This window comes from Solea senegalensis, linkage group LG10 (genome assembly GCF_019176455.1).
Source record: "Solea senegalensis isolate Sse05_10M linkage group LG10, IFAPA_SoseM_1, whole genome shotgun sequence".
In the NCBI taxonomy this organism is placed as follows: domain Eukaryota; kingdom Metazoa; phylum Chordata; class Actinopteri; order Pleuronectiformes; family Soleidae; genus Solea; species Solea senegalensis.
Window position 1 is genome coordinate 15,313,457 of NC_058030.1, and position 15,253 is coordinate 15,328,709.

General features: G+C 38.9%; 1 protein-coding gene across 8 annotated transcripts in view; it reads left to right on the plus strand.

Moving 5' to 3' along the window:
- Positions 1–15,253, plus strand: part of LOC122776472 (pleckstrin homology domain-containing family A member 5-like) — a 92,731-nt gene that overhangs the window by 52,979 nt on the left and 24,499 nt on the right. For all 8 annotated transcript variants that reach the window (XM_044037028.1, XM_044037029.1, XM_044037030.1 and 5 more), the window contains 4 exons: positions 4,733–4,816; positions 11,500–11,620; positions 11,776–11,880; positions 14,153–14,225. In XM_044037028.1, coding sequence (XP_043892963.1) covers positions 4,733–4,816; positions 11,500–11,620; positions 11,776–11,880; positions 14,153–14,225 — 383 coding nt within the window. The remainder of the gene's footprint in view (positions 1–4,732; positions 4,817–11,499; positions 11,621–11,775; positions 11,881–14,152; positions 14,226–15,253) is intronic.

A 15,253-nucleotide genomic window follows, 5' to 3' on the forward strand; every position in this document is an offset into this window, starting at 1 on the left:
GTTCTTCCTGGCCTTGTCTAATGTTGTGTCCAAGTTGATTAAGATGAGTTTTACGAGTATTAACAAAATAAAGAGTCATCACTGAAAGGCTCGGTTTAGTGATTTGTAAATGTATTTTTTTCAAAGCAACCACCTGTAGACTGCTGTTGGTATAATGGTATGATTTCCCTAGCAAAAAAAGACATTTGGAATCCTAGATTTGTCTGACCATCGTTGTTCACTGTACCAGTGAGTAACTGAAAAGGCTTTCAGTTAAAATAACAATTTTGTAGGTGGGCCAGTGAGGACACACTGGGTTTGTTTTTAGCTTGAAGTTTTCCAAAGCCAAAAACAAAAGTAAAAAGCAAGAGCTTGAATTTTGTACCAGTTTAATTGGATCCTGTGATGTAACAGTTGCTTTAGTTTAATGGGAATTGCTTTTTAATATTGCAGCAACAAACAAATTGTAGAGTAAAATAAGGGGTTCCCAAAAAGGACTTATTTATGGCTATACAGTATTTTAGTGGCATAAAGTGTCAGACATTCATCAACATCATCATTCATCACTACATTCACCAACAGGTAATTCTCTTTCATTTGCAAATGGCTAAGAAATCAAAGTCACAGAACTTATTTGATAATTAGCTTATGTATTTGTTCCAGTTCATCAAAACACCACATGAGGAAATATGGGAAGTTCCCTGCAGGGTTAGCTTCACACTGAAAGATTAGTCAAAAAACATATGACCACAAACTGTTTTTATTTTCATTCTGTGTTCTATACAGAGTAATGACTAATGATGCCCCTTAGTGATTGAAACACCCAACTGTTTTCCTATTAAAAATGATTTTTACAGGGGCAGAGCATGTTGAGTACTTTGTTTTTAGAGAACTTCAGAAACATCAGAGGTCATTTCTTAGGGAAAAATGACTAACAGTTGATTTTGGGAGCAGAGGTGATATGATTGAGGTGGAATGCTAAACCAAATGTTTGCTTCCACCTCGCCTGTTAAAAATGTATGAAAGAAAGATGTGGATTCCAGCTTTGCTTTGATTTTCAAGTGAAATAAATACACAAAGGAGCCACGGTGTTAAAATGCAGTGATATGTTTTAAAAGTAATAAGGACTTTCCCCTCTTGTAAATGTAGAGCTCCTTTTTGGATCTTTAACTATATTAGAAGGGGACTAAAGGATCAAAGACCCACCCAGAACCATAAAAGCGAAGCCTGTGGAGTGGTGACCCCCTGGACCTTAAGCTCTTATTACTGCAGCTCACTGCTAATTATTGTGGACAGCCCTATTCCAGAGCCCAGAAAACTTCCCAGCTCTCCTCACTGCAGGCTTGTCCACTCCTGGAGCCACTCCTAGTTCCCCACCTTCATCCAAGGTCAAGTGGCAAGGAATCTCCTGCTGCCCTTCATCCAAACCCACCCCATAAACCAATATCTCCCTCTGGAAAACAAGTAGGAAACACTTTGTCGGAATGAAGAGCTGTGTTTTTGCACTCTGCTAAAGCTCTTGACTTATGTGACCATAGACCACATACTTCAGAGCATGTGTGACCAATACCCCCAATACTATAATTAAGCTAAAATATTGTTGCGTCACAGCAAGACCGAGGGCCTCTGTGTGGAGTTTGCATGTTCTTGCTGTGTGCATGGGTTCTCTCTGGGGAACATTGGGAATTAGGTTAATTGGATACTCTGCCTCTATATGTTTGCCCTGTGATGGACTGGCGACCTGTCCAGGGTGTACCCTACCACATGCCCTATGTCAGCTTGTGACACCCATGTGGAGGATAAAGTGGTAGACAATGGATGGATAGAGGCTGGCACATGTATTTCTGAAAACCAATCCGCAAAAGATGAGGCAATCAAACCAGATTTTCTCAGTTCTTTCACATTAACTTACTGAACTGCAATTCTGTGAAGTTTGATGACCAGAGATGATGCGCTACTATTTTAGGCTGTCCACAAAGGAGCTTTTTCTACTAAACAGGAAAATAAGTGTGTTCCTGAAACTCATCCTGCCTATTCTGGTCCACACAGAACCACCCCCGCCACGTTACTCTATCACCACATGTTTTCCACTGAGATCTAAGAACTTGCTCTCCTCCCATATCACATGGATCATGTTGGGAATGTTTAGGACCTTCTCAAATAGCTTCCGTCCATATAGGTGAAGGAACTCTTTGATGTCACTAAACCTAGTAAAAACCACTGACCTTGGACATGTGTCACTGACCACATGTGCAAGATGCAACTTGAAGAACCTTAAATTGATGACTTTCACTGATATTGCTACATAATAGGATTCAGTGGTTTAATTCAAGTTCAGAAACATGATCAACTTCACACAGAGAACAGTTAGAACTTCACCTAAGAACAGTAAGAGAACAACATGGAGATCATATCGGAGCCTCTTTAGTCTAGTGTCACCTTGTTAGATTTATACGTTAAAATATAAGTGTATATTGATAACAAATACTAAAATGGCATTTATAAATACTCTGTAGCATTATCTAATAGTCTGCATGGCTTTTCGACATGAAGATACGTCACTTCATCACACCAGTATACACCGTGCAAGGATGTGGATGAGGAGATATGGCAGTCAGTGCTTTATAAACTTGTCTGCAGTTACTAAATCTGAGATAATGTACCTCCCAGGGTGGAGACACCAGAGGGATTTTCTATAAATAAATCATTACTTTTTAAACATATGGTATAACAGTATCAAATTGTTCTATTTCCGCTAATGAAATGGTTTGCGTTGCCAGCTAATAGTTGGGGAAAATGCATTCGAACTTCACTTTCTTTTAGCCATGGTTGAAGTGCCACATGCATGTTAACATTATTTGCAGGACAGTCAAAAGTAACAAAGCATGATGATTTCTTGTTTATTTTTTGTCAGAACGGGTTCTTTTGGAACTGATTTTTGACTCTAATCCACATAAGATTGTGTTTTCAGCCCACTATGGTGTACATAAATATGTATTCAGAAATTCTTTCTTTCTCTAAATCTGTAAACGACCTACGTGCAGAGGGGTATAGGCATGTGTGATGGGATTCCAAAGAAAAATGGTGCCGTTGGTCTGCCCCAAGACCACAGAGTGCTCTTCTGCCAACAGTGCCTCCAGTAATTATAGACCAGAGCTGTGGAGGCAGTTGCTCTCCAGGCTCAGCCGAAACTAAACCCCCTATTTCATTCTTGGTATTTGCTCTTTTCCGTACATCTGAACCCCATGTTTAAAACTGTTATTTTTGGGCTGTAGCTTGACTCTCTTCTGTTTATAGTGCAGCCTGACAGAGTTGGAATATAGAATAACTATCCTGCGCGTAAAGGCAGTTGTAGTTTCTGAAGACTGCTGTTGACACTGCAGCTTTTCCCCTTCCTGTCAATATACTTTATTTATGTGTTAACATTAACCTAATCTTCACAGTTAATAAACTTTCTATTACTGTAACTCACTTACCGTGTAATAAAATAACCATTGATTTTCCATCTTTAACTCGTAGTGCAAGAATGGAAGTTGCCGACCTGGATCTTCATACTTTAATCATTTATTAATTATTTCATCAGTTTATGCACTGTTCCAGTAAAACAAAAACTGGATTTAGGATTTATTTATAACAGTAAAGCAGCACAGACTGTGCCTTTACACCACACAGCACTGCCCAGGCTCCACTTAGTATTGACCACAGTCACTACAGTTTCCACAGATTGAGTGGTTTGTGTCGTCATTATACACCTACACTATACAGCACGTACTGTATGTGTCGTCTTTCTGCTTTTGTTCCAGGCACTTAATGTCACATGTCGTCTTTTAATCATATACTGTTCTTCTGTTAAACTGAAGAAATCTATGGATGGATGCATCGACGACTTTTCACAAGGGTTTGGTCAAGACGTTGAACCTTTTTGACCAATGATTTGGTTCATACTTTTGTGGACACGGCTGACATGAATGTGCTTGGTGGATCTGCAATCTAAGAGATATTTACCTTGAGCACTCATAATTGGACCAAAACAGGCATGTGACAAAATGCAGCCAGTTCAAATGTTTACTTTTACAGTTTGGACCAGTTTTTAAATGATTTTCCCCCTCTATACAACTTGAAATATGTCTACTCAACAAGTGTATCTGTTCTACCTCTTACCCAGTCAAGACAAAGTTGACCTATGGCTGAAAAGCATATGACGATATAACTTTTTCATTTTGATCGATATCGTTAATTATTGATCATGTCCTTGGCTTTGTGATATGCCACTGCCTCATACAGCACTGTTGTGGAGTAGCTCAACACGGCCGTCCACGTAGCTCCACATGTAGCAGCAGATGATGCCAATAGTCCATATAGTGTATTCCAAAGGCCGTTTTATGAACAATCTCCTCGCTTTCAGCACTCACTCTCTCCTCTCTTCTCACTCGACCCTCACACGCTGTTGTTGTGAGTGAGACAGTGTTGCAAGCATGGTTGCTACTTGGTTACGAGGGAAGGACTGAGTATGTTCACGCAACCGAACCTGCTTAGTCTATTGTTATAGCTCTTTTTCTGTTTGTTTGTTTTTTAACGAAGTTGATTGACTTTTTCAAACGTTTTTTTTCTATCATGATATATATTCTTATCTTATTATTGGCCAGCCCTTAGTTCACTCCACTTTAAACGGTTCAATCAGTTATTACTGTTCTTCTTTTATTTGTTATTGATGTTGATACTTGTTTTTCTCCCTCTCAATCTTCTCTGACAGTCACAATGAGCGGAAGGTGACCTGCAAGCATCCTGTCTCTGGATTACCATCACAAGACAACTGTATCTTTGTCGTCAACGAACAGTAAGTCTCTTGTTTATACTTGCAGAATGCCACTGGGCAACATTTCTGAACATTGCAGTTTGCTGTTGAAGCTCCTGATGTGTAATATTTTGCAATTTTCCACCTTGCTACCCTTCATTTAAAAACAAAGGGCTTTTTCCCAATTGAGTACTTGCCGTTACCTCCCTTCAAAACAATAGATGTATCATCTTGCATTTTCACATTATTCAAGAGGTTTGCATTATTGGACTGCTGTTTTCTACAAGGACTCTGGTAGTGTTTTAATCGTGATGCCAGAAGCTGACAATAAACAAGCCATTGTATGATGGAGACATCAAGGAGTAGGAATGCCATGGTTCCCATTTTTCTCATTGTGACCTGGTCAAAGGGTCACAGTCTTTTCATTTGTCCATGTCCACACAGATATGCCCAACAAGGTTGTGTCCATGTGATCATCAGCTCTGCTGTCAGTATGGGTCATCACACATCTGCACACATGACAGGGTTGTAGGCCAGTCATCTTGAACTTTCACTTCAGGGAGAACAACTCTGAATCTGTCTGACTAAATTTTTGTCTTAGGAATCACCAGTATTCCCATTTTTAGATGTGTCCATCTTTGACTATTGAACCTTGCAGACTCTTACAGGATGCCCAACACAGAAGAAAGAGAGGGTAGATGCATACTATATTATACTGAAGCAAATATGCTTCGTGTGTCAACTAGAAAACATGCTAAATAGACACGCAGTACTGCCCACACTGTGACATTTGTCTCATCTTTCTCTTCCTCCCAAGTCATCTGAGCATAATATTGTGCAACGCTCAGATTCACAGTTCCCTCAGAAACTCCAGTCAAAGCAGATTCACCACAATATTATATTGTGCGACTGAAGTCATGTCATCACAACTGGTGTCAATTACTTTATTGAGCAATGGCTGCTAAAATGTGTTTTTGCCTCAACATATGACATTTCACTCCCATGTGGTAAACTGTGGCCAAAGTGCAATAAGTGATGGAGGATGATTTCCCCAGTGGCTCATCACATGCAGCTGCTTCACCTTTCTTCAATATGAGGCTTAGAAATAAAAAGATGTACAAGTTTTACTTAAAGGAATCGCTTTTTGTCTCAACAGAATCTCATGACCTGCATTCTGTTATAAGCAGAGATTGAAAACAGTTTGTTGTACCAGAACTGTCATGCTGCACTCTCTTGACACATTCCTCTGCTTGCTGCGTTGCTCTCACGTCTCTGCTGTTTTTCACCCTGAGAGCAGCAACATGCCAGTGAAGATGATTTCTAACTTAGCAATTGATTTTTTTTATTATTATTATTGTTGTTGTGAAAGAATAAAAAAATAAAGGAATCCATATCAGATGTACTGGAGGCCAACTCTGTAAAAGCAACAGCAAAGAAAATAAACTTCAAAAGTTGAGTACAGTGCATGTCATCCAACAGTTGATGGTCTTTTAGAAAAAGTAATAAGATGTAAATCTGAACGTTGGATGAGTAATAAAGGGCAAACACTTATTTATGTTGCCAGAGGGATTAAGAAGCCAGGCTAGAAATCACCCCCTAATCTGCTCTGCACTTTAAGTAAGGTCCAAAGCACAACAGTTAGCTTCAGTTGCCATTGTAATTTCAAGCACTAAGCATGTAATGTAGAATAATCTTTATAGAGCAAGACATGTGAGTAGATGGTATATTTATAACGTGGATTCAAAAGAGGAATTGAGAATAACCTCAAGGACTTGTTTTGAATTAGCAGATATGAGAAAGTCAATAGTCATTTCTACCCTTAAAACACTGAAGGTCTGCCTTGATGTATGAGAGCTACTTAGGCATTATTGATGGATTTCATAAGTGGGAGAGGATGGGGCAATCTCCTAGGCAGAAGAAAGACTGTTATTGTGGTTGTACTGCATAGTCTTAGTCATAGACGCAGCCTTGTGTTTGAAAGGTGAAACTTAGTAAGTAGCAGTTAGCCACCAGGGAGCAATTCCGCCAGTTAATGTTTTCCTGAGGACTTAATGGTCTCAATTGTTTCAGGTCTTTTTTCAATGGGACATGTCAATTTTGTAGATAATGCTCCCATACATTATAAACTATATTCTACAGTTTAACTTATGTGTGTGTGTGTGTGTGTGTGTGTGTGTGTTAAAACCTGCACTGTTTGGCTGTCTTTATTGACTTAGCTTCCCTGTCCAGAACACCATTATGCATGGAATGAAGAGCAAAGAGGTTGATTTTAAGGCTTTTGAAGACAGAAAACAGAACTTACCTTACATGGAGAAAATCGATATGATATGATGAACAATATTCGGAAGTTCCACCAGACTTGGCAGACATTTTTAGACCGTCTTGCCAAGCTTAATGGGGACCCTGGGCAGTAATGAGATCCATAGTGGACCACCCACCTTTTGCATGAGAATGAGAATCTGTGTTTAAATTTAGAACACCAGTGATGCAGCAGTATATCTCAGTGTATTCAGTTGTGCGCCTTATATTGCTTTGCGTTAGTTTCTTTTGTTATTTTTATTTAAAAATTTTAACTTAGTGTGATAACTTTCATTTGTCATATTGTCCAAGTGTTTGGATTTTAAACCTGACCTTAATAGGGCTGCAACAATAAATTGTTTATTAATTAATTACTAAATTAGTCATCAACTAGTTTAGTTGTAAAAATGGTTTGTGGCCAAAAAAAAAATACAAAATGAAATCCACATCATTTCAAGATTTGGGAAAAGGCAGTGGGCATTTTTCACAATTTTCTGTATTTCCATGGACCAAGCAACTAATTAATCGATTAAATGATTAGGAAAGTAATTGTGAGTTGCAGCGCTAAACCTTAAATCTCATCAGAACAGGTGAGTCAGTGATGCATGGGTCTTTGTTGCCCTTATCACATGGTTTTTCGAGGCTTAATGTATCAGTTTAGTTTTGTGGCATCTGCAGTTGAATGAAAACATGGCTGGAGCACACAGAAATAACTCCACTGTAAGCTATTACTTGAATAATGTCCTCCCCCACAATGCTTTAACATTGTTTATGTGTAAAATAGAAGTTATATTCAAGTTTTATGACATAGAGTCGCACACACGCTTTGCCTCTCAGCTATGCTGTGAGATGCATGTTGCGGCACGAGGTTGTGGCTAAGCCCTGTTTATGACACGTGACCTTTCTCTGCTCAGTGAATGTCAGCCGTCGTCCGTGTACGTGTCTGAACATATTTTTAGTGTCGCACATGATCATCTGCAGACTGATGGTCTATATATATATAGAACTTATATCTAAACAAATTTTACCAAAGGCAACGTGGCAACTTTTAGCCGATACTATACTGTGATGTGCAAGTGTGTGTGTTCTCGATTTATTTATTTATTTATTTATCTATCTATTATCTAAAACATTTGAAATGTATTGTTCTGTAAATAACTTTTGTTGTTGCACACGTACAACAGGCCGTGGGTGGTTTGAATATGTTTTGCCCGATTGTTATGCATTTGCATTTCAAAGTCTGTTATACAGTACTATCTGAACCATCAGCTAACCCCTTCATAGGTGATTTTTTCCTAATAAATCTCTTTTTTTTATTGTGAACTGTATACCGTTACACTTTTATTTTGAAATTCTGTGAAATATTTCTTGTGATATGATGGGATATTATGATATGCTTTTAAGTTATTGCCCCCAACCCTACTGAACAGTTGTTTTTCCCTCAAAACACTGACATATTTCCCTTGACCAGACAGGATGCTCATTGGCCCCCAGGTCATTTGACTTTGAGAGAGTCCAACTTTTGAAAGTTGAAAGTCAAGCATTACATCCTTTACATCCTCCCAGCTGGTTGCTGGGTCATAACTAAAAAGATAATCTATGATTAGTCACTAGCATCAGGAAGTATGATCATGACACATTTTCTGATGTGTTCTCATATAAATATAAAGTATAAACAAAATATGTCATATATAATAGTTCATTTTATTTTTTGATCTTCTGAAGAACCAAACCTTTCATTAGCATGAATTAGAACTTTAGAGAAGTTGAGATTCAGTGATGTCTTTTTGTTGTGGGTTTTTGAGGCGGCACCAAACATCAGTAACTGTACTTTTATCTAAACCTATGTGACGACTATCACTGTACAAACACACTGTCATCTGTGTTTGTTTACTTTTGTCGCAGGGTCTATTCTTTATTAAGAATATAATCAGGTCAGGTTCATGAGCAAACAAAGGTGTTTCAAAGCCCTTATTTCTTTAGAAATGCTGTTTGGTCATTTTAAAGTGCACCCTCAGCTGCTCAGTGCAGCGTTTGCTTAGAACAGCAAACACACTGTGGGTCACTACGTTCACACCGACACACAAAATCCATGCAGGGCCACACAGTGATGTGATGTTTGCATGCATGGTGTAGTTTTCCTGTATGTGCAGTAGTGTGAGCTTTGACTTGTCGCTAAAGTAATCAGTACTGTTAATCAAGATCAGTTGTTGGCAATGATCTAGTAATTGGACAAGTGTATCGTTCAAATCCACGCTGTTTTTACATTACAATCATATCTGTTGTGCCCCATTCTGTACAAAAACATTATAGCAGACACTCACAACAGCATGTTGTGCTTTGACGTAATCCCTGTTGTATTTCATACTTACAGTACATTTAAGCAAAAGACGTAATTCTCATGTCAAAATATAATAAGAAACAGTTGCATGTGTGCGTTTGATTTATAGCAGTTTAGAAATAAATAGTGGAGATACTTCCTCTAAATGAAAGTTATTTACAATTTACTGTAAATCACTTTTTTATTAGCACACAGTATAGTTCTCCAATACATTTTAGATTAAACTGAAGTGAGCCCATCTCATCCAGACAGTTGTATTGCACCATGTTTTAAACTGTTCTGAGCTCAACCCTTAATGTTGCTGGCAGAAAAGTGAATCAAATCTTATGGGAATGCTTTTTAATTTCAAGATTTGCTCTCCGTGCGCTCACTTGTTTTATTAGGAGAAATAAACCAGCAACAACTCTGGTCAGTTTTGTCCCCTTAACATTATCATTCTTTCTTTTTTTTCCAGCATCATTCTCCAGTTGTTCTCTTGTGACAAGAGGGCAGCTCATTTGATGCACTTTATTTTCACGACATGAAAATTTATAATCAATACCAAACTAATTATCAACAAAGCTCCAGCACACACAAACATGCCACAGCTCAGAGCCTGGAAATAATCTGCTGGCTAAATAGAGCATCAAATACAACATTATTTCTCTGAGACCAAAGTAAATCCATTTTCGCCGCTCCTCCCCCAACCATTTCGACACATCATCGATTACGGGTCACTTAGGATTATGTCCGTCCGTCACCGGAAGTCCCACAAATCTATAGAGTTCATTTTCTGAATTAAGCTCATTAGTTGACGCAGACAAATCTCAGTGGCTTCTCATCTTTCTGCACAATGAGCTATTTTTGAAGTGGGGAGCTGAAAATTGTGTGTAATTCAACATGAGAGAGCATTAGTCACACACTCGTCCACCCTGATGGTGACCTTCAGATATAAAGTCAGTCACATTCCAATACACAGAACATTTAGCCATTTAAAGACAAGTCAGTGAAATCCAATAAAAGAAATAATAAAGGTCTCCTTTTAATGTAAATCAATAATGAGGCTTTATTGTTAATGGAAACGGAACCTCAAGCTTTAACATCTTCTAAATACAGATACAACAAAAAGCACACTCTGGTCCTCATTGTTTCACTTCATCATTTTTCTCAACGGTCTGTAGGTTGTATAAGATCTGTTGCTGTGCTGCATGGAAGTGAGATCATCCACTGTCTGTTGCCAACGGAGCTGATGTTCTCTCTGTGATCTCTCTGTGATCACCTTCAGTATCAAAGCATGTTTTTGCTTCTCATGTTATTAGTTGTGTCCATGTGTCTGAGACATGGAAAGCGACTGAAGGCTGAACCAGGAATACCCAGAAAGTCACGCACAGCTGGATTCGCTTAAACAGCATTGTGTTGGAGACGAGGACATTTATTTATAATTCAAAATTTATATTCAAAGGTTTTGCACTATAGCTTTAAATGCCTCATTCATGCCACCTTGTCAGAAGTCCATGACTGTTGGAATCCTAAATTAGCAGCAGAGAGGGAGGGTTTAGTGTGGAGCTCACAGTTTCTTATCCAGTGACCTGGAACCACAATTTCTTAGAGATTGCACTTTTTTTTTTAAACCGCTGCAGTCGACTCTAGTTTCCCAGTCTTCCCTCAAAACCACAATATTGTTCCCTTCCTGAGATGTAGGACATCTCCTCGAGGCAAAAGCAACTTATTTCACAAGGTGTTTTATCCAGTTTCAAATCTATTGAGAATAATATGCTCCAAAATGTTAAAAAAAAAGAAAAGAAAATGTTTATAGACTCCTTGCCCGATTCACTGCTTCAGCTGCTCCGGTCCAGTATGTTGTGCAGAGTTTGCAGTTGTTAGAGAGTTGAATCTGCAGTGACATAGTGGGAGTAATTGGTTTGATTCATCGGCCCAATTTGAGGTCTCATTATAACGGTTTGAACTTCAGAGGAATTATCGGGGAACAGACTATGAAAGCAGCTTCTCCTGTTCTTCGTCTTTTATTGAGGTCGTTCAACATAAATAGGACGTCTATTTCTCAGAATGATGACTGCCCTGCGTGATCTTTGTTTTCTTTTTAAAGATCTGCCTCCAAAGTGCCAGCGAATGAGAAGAAAGATCCAGCACTAAACATCATGAACGACGCCACTAACTCCACAGGCGGCTCCGACTACGCCGCAAACCCCAGCAGCCCAGCGGGAAGAGTGAGTGACACACACGATTATCATGAGATTATCACACACGTCCGTCAGGAATTAAACATATACCCACCTGAATATATATATCTATATATAGATATAAAAAAAAAAACTAAATTAAAGGTTGACAAATGTATATAAATTGTTGTTTTTCTTTCCAGCCCTCAAGGCCTTCCAAAAAGATTCATAATTTTGGGAAGAGATCCAACTCTATCAGGAGGAATCCCGGCGCTCCAGTGGTGAAGAAAAACTGGCTTTACAAACAGGTGAGCAACACGATATGAATTTAAAGAAAACATTTTGTCCAGTAAATCATATGAATCATTCTCGTGACACGTCCTGTAGATGACTGTAGATGGATTCCTGTGAAATTTGGTCCAGACTTTCTTTTCCATCTAAGGATAAATTCTACTGTCTTTAGTGCTTCCCCCTCACTGTATTTCATTCAAACAGCTTTCTGTAATACAGTATTAAGATAAAATCAGCCAGCGGTGGCCTATCAGAGATATATTGTACTGGTGTATGGTTCAGGTTGTCTGATATGTGTTCATGAGTTGGACAGACGAAGTCAAACAGAATGAAACATGTCATCACAAATCCACAGTTATCTGTTTTTAATCTCTATCTTAACATAGGTGTTAGAATCCAAGAATCCAGTTTTAGCCAGGCTTTAGTTAGTGTAAGCTGACATTTGGCCAACTTCAAAATCTCCTACAAAAAGAAAATAAAAGGGAACCAATCACTAAGCCCGTTAATGCGATGACGACAGAGAGGCAACGTCCAACAGCTTTAATGATGCGTACATCCAACATGGCAGCCCCCCCCAAAAGCAGCTGTCTTTTGATTTGGCTGTTGCTTCCAGTTTAAGTTACTTGCAAAAGCCATTGCTCCTACAACACTACAAAAGTACAACAAGCACGTCTGTTGACACGTCTTCTGTTGTTGGATCGTTGGTCCGACCGGTTGTAAGTCTATCCAATTGTGTACAGATGCGTTTTCTTCCACGTCTGTTGGCCACACCTCTTGAAATTAGAGGTGTCACTTTTACACCTTTTTCCGGATCATGCATTTACTGGAAATTACAATGGCCAAACACAATAGAAGTTGTTATATTACAGCAGTAACAGTAGACTTAATGATTGTTTATTGTTCCACTCAATGCATTTATAAGCAAGCAATGATATTAATGGTCTTATAATTGCAACCTGTATTTTTTTTTTCCTTTATACACAGAGAACACTTGTTCTCCCCCTTTTCTGTAACGCCTTAAGAGGAAGGCAAGGGAAGCTTTTTGATGTCTTACAGGATTTGATTTCTTTGTCCAGTTTTTTCACTCCGCCAAGTCAAGCAGCATGGGCATTGTTTGAATACCAATCCTTCAACACAGCTCTGTGGTTAGGAGTGGATGCTTGAAGCATCTCTTGGTCAGACAGGACTCAATGCTTCCCTAAGTGGGAGACTCATTCAGCTTTGATTGCGTTTAGCTTTGTGAGCACATGATGGCTTCCTTTGGTAGAGCTGCCAGCTGCTATTTCTTTGGGGACCTCAATCAGGGGTGCTATAGATCAAGCTAAAGACTCACAAATCTGCTACCCTCAATGAAAGCTGGATTTACACTTTTATTTGCCATTCTTATTGGAAACTGGGAGCTGGAGAAAAAGGAGGAGAACAGAATATCATTGTGATTGATGTGCTCTGTGAAAGCCTTGGTTTTTTTCTTCTTCCCATCTGAACAGAGGAATATTAAACATCAACGTTTATATATTAACACACGGTAAACTGGGCGGTTAAGACTTAAATTGTACAGAGAGAATGAGGAGACATTTTAAATGTCATGACCAAACTAAACAGCATCTGGTAATGTGATTCTTTTTTTCCCCCTTCTTTTTCTACTAATGTGTTAAACATGCTGATTCACAGAACTGAATTTCCATCTAAAGTAAACTGCAGACCACATGCCATTTGACCATAATGACAGAGTTGTCGGGGTCCCTCCCTCTGCTTTTGTCTCGGGTTAGAATCCACGAATAAGGTCGCGGCTCAAGTTTTCCATTAAAGCAAAATGGGAGAGTTAATACCCTTTTCCTCACCCTTCATCCTTTTCAAGCAGCAGCCTGGAAAAACCCCCTTGATCATGGCATAATGATACTGAAGAAAAACTTAAGCACATTCTGTTGCTGGCCACTGAACAGAATGCTGTGATTTGAAAGTCAAATGCAACTACCAGGTTGAAAATGCAGTTGAAGACTCTCTCTATTGTGTTCAATTCATAGCAGAAATCAAATACTTCCCCCGACATAAACAAAGTAGACTTATTCCATCATATGAACATGTGGAATTCCAAACGTCCAGAGTCTAAGGAAGCATTTACACCACCATATAGACTATTTGAAAAAAGTGGAAGCATAACCTACTGTATGTATTTCTATTCTATTCACATGCACAGAAGTTGAATTTCCTTTTTCTGTGTCATTTTATTGCCGTCTCACTAATGTAGTGGTGGAGTGACTGTATCATATCCCTCTGGTCTCTCTGTAGGACAGTACAGGGATGAAGCTGTGGAAAAAGAGGTGGTTCGTGTTGTCCGACATGTGTCTCTTCTACTACAGAGGTGAGTCCTCCTGTCCTCTCAGGTAACGACATATCTCATTTTTATGTGAGTGCTTTGAACAATTAATAGTTTCATTACTAGTTCACTTAGCTGCGGTGACCTTTCCAGTCCCATAAGCTGTGTTCTTGGCAAACCGAGTCCCTGTAGTAAGCAGCCCTTCAGGGCCAACTGAAAAGACACTCTAATTGAAACGCTTCTCCTGTCATCTGACTTAATATATATCAGAGATCATTTTTCCTCAAGCAAAGCCAGGGCTTTAAATGGGGCTTAGAAAGGGACATCATTCTTTTTCTTCTTCTTTTTTAAGAGAAAGCGTAGCAGGAAATTGAATTTCACATTGTGAGTTGATGCTCTATTAATACACTGTTTGCATACTCACATAATTCTTGGATCCAGATACTGTACATCAAATGGAATGTATTATGCTAATATTTACAAAGCCTCCTCTAATTCCACATCATAGGGAGCCCTGTCATACTGTATTACTACTGTGGTATTTAGACAGTTGATTAATTTAGTAACGCCAACTAATATTTTCCACTGAATGGGGCAACAGTGGCATGTTCTTAGGGCTACAACTAATGATTATTTTCATCATCTCTTAATCTGTCGATTATTTTCTCAATTAGTCAAGTTTTTTTCAAACCTGGAAGTGATGATGTTCTCAAATGTCTCGTTTTGTTCCGCAAACCAAAACAGATTCAGTTGTAATGATTTTCTTGTTCTATGGAGCGAAGAAATCAGAAAATATTCACATTGAAGAAGCGGAACTTGTTTTAATTCTGTTGTTTGGGTAGTTTTCCTGTTTCCCATACTCTGACTTCCTCCCACAAACAAAAGACATGAAGCGGATTGAAGACTTTTTTTTGTTTTTTCCCTCTGTGATGGACTAGCGAACTGTCCAGATTGAACCTGCCGCCCATTAAATGTGAGCTGGGATTAGCTCCAGCTCCCCCATGACTCTCAAAGGATAAGTGGTAAAGCTAATGGTTGGAACCAATGCTTTTCTGACCAAATAATTAAATGTT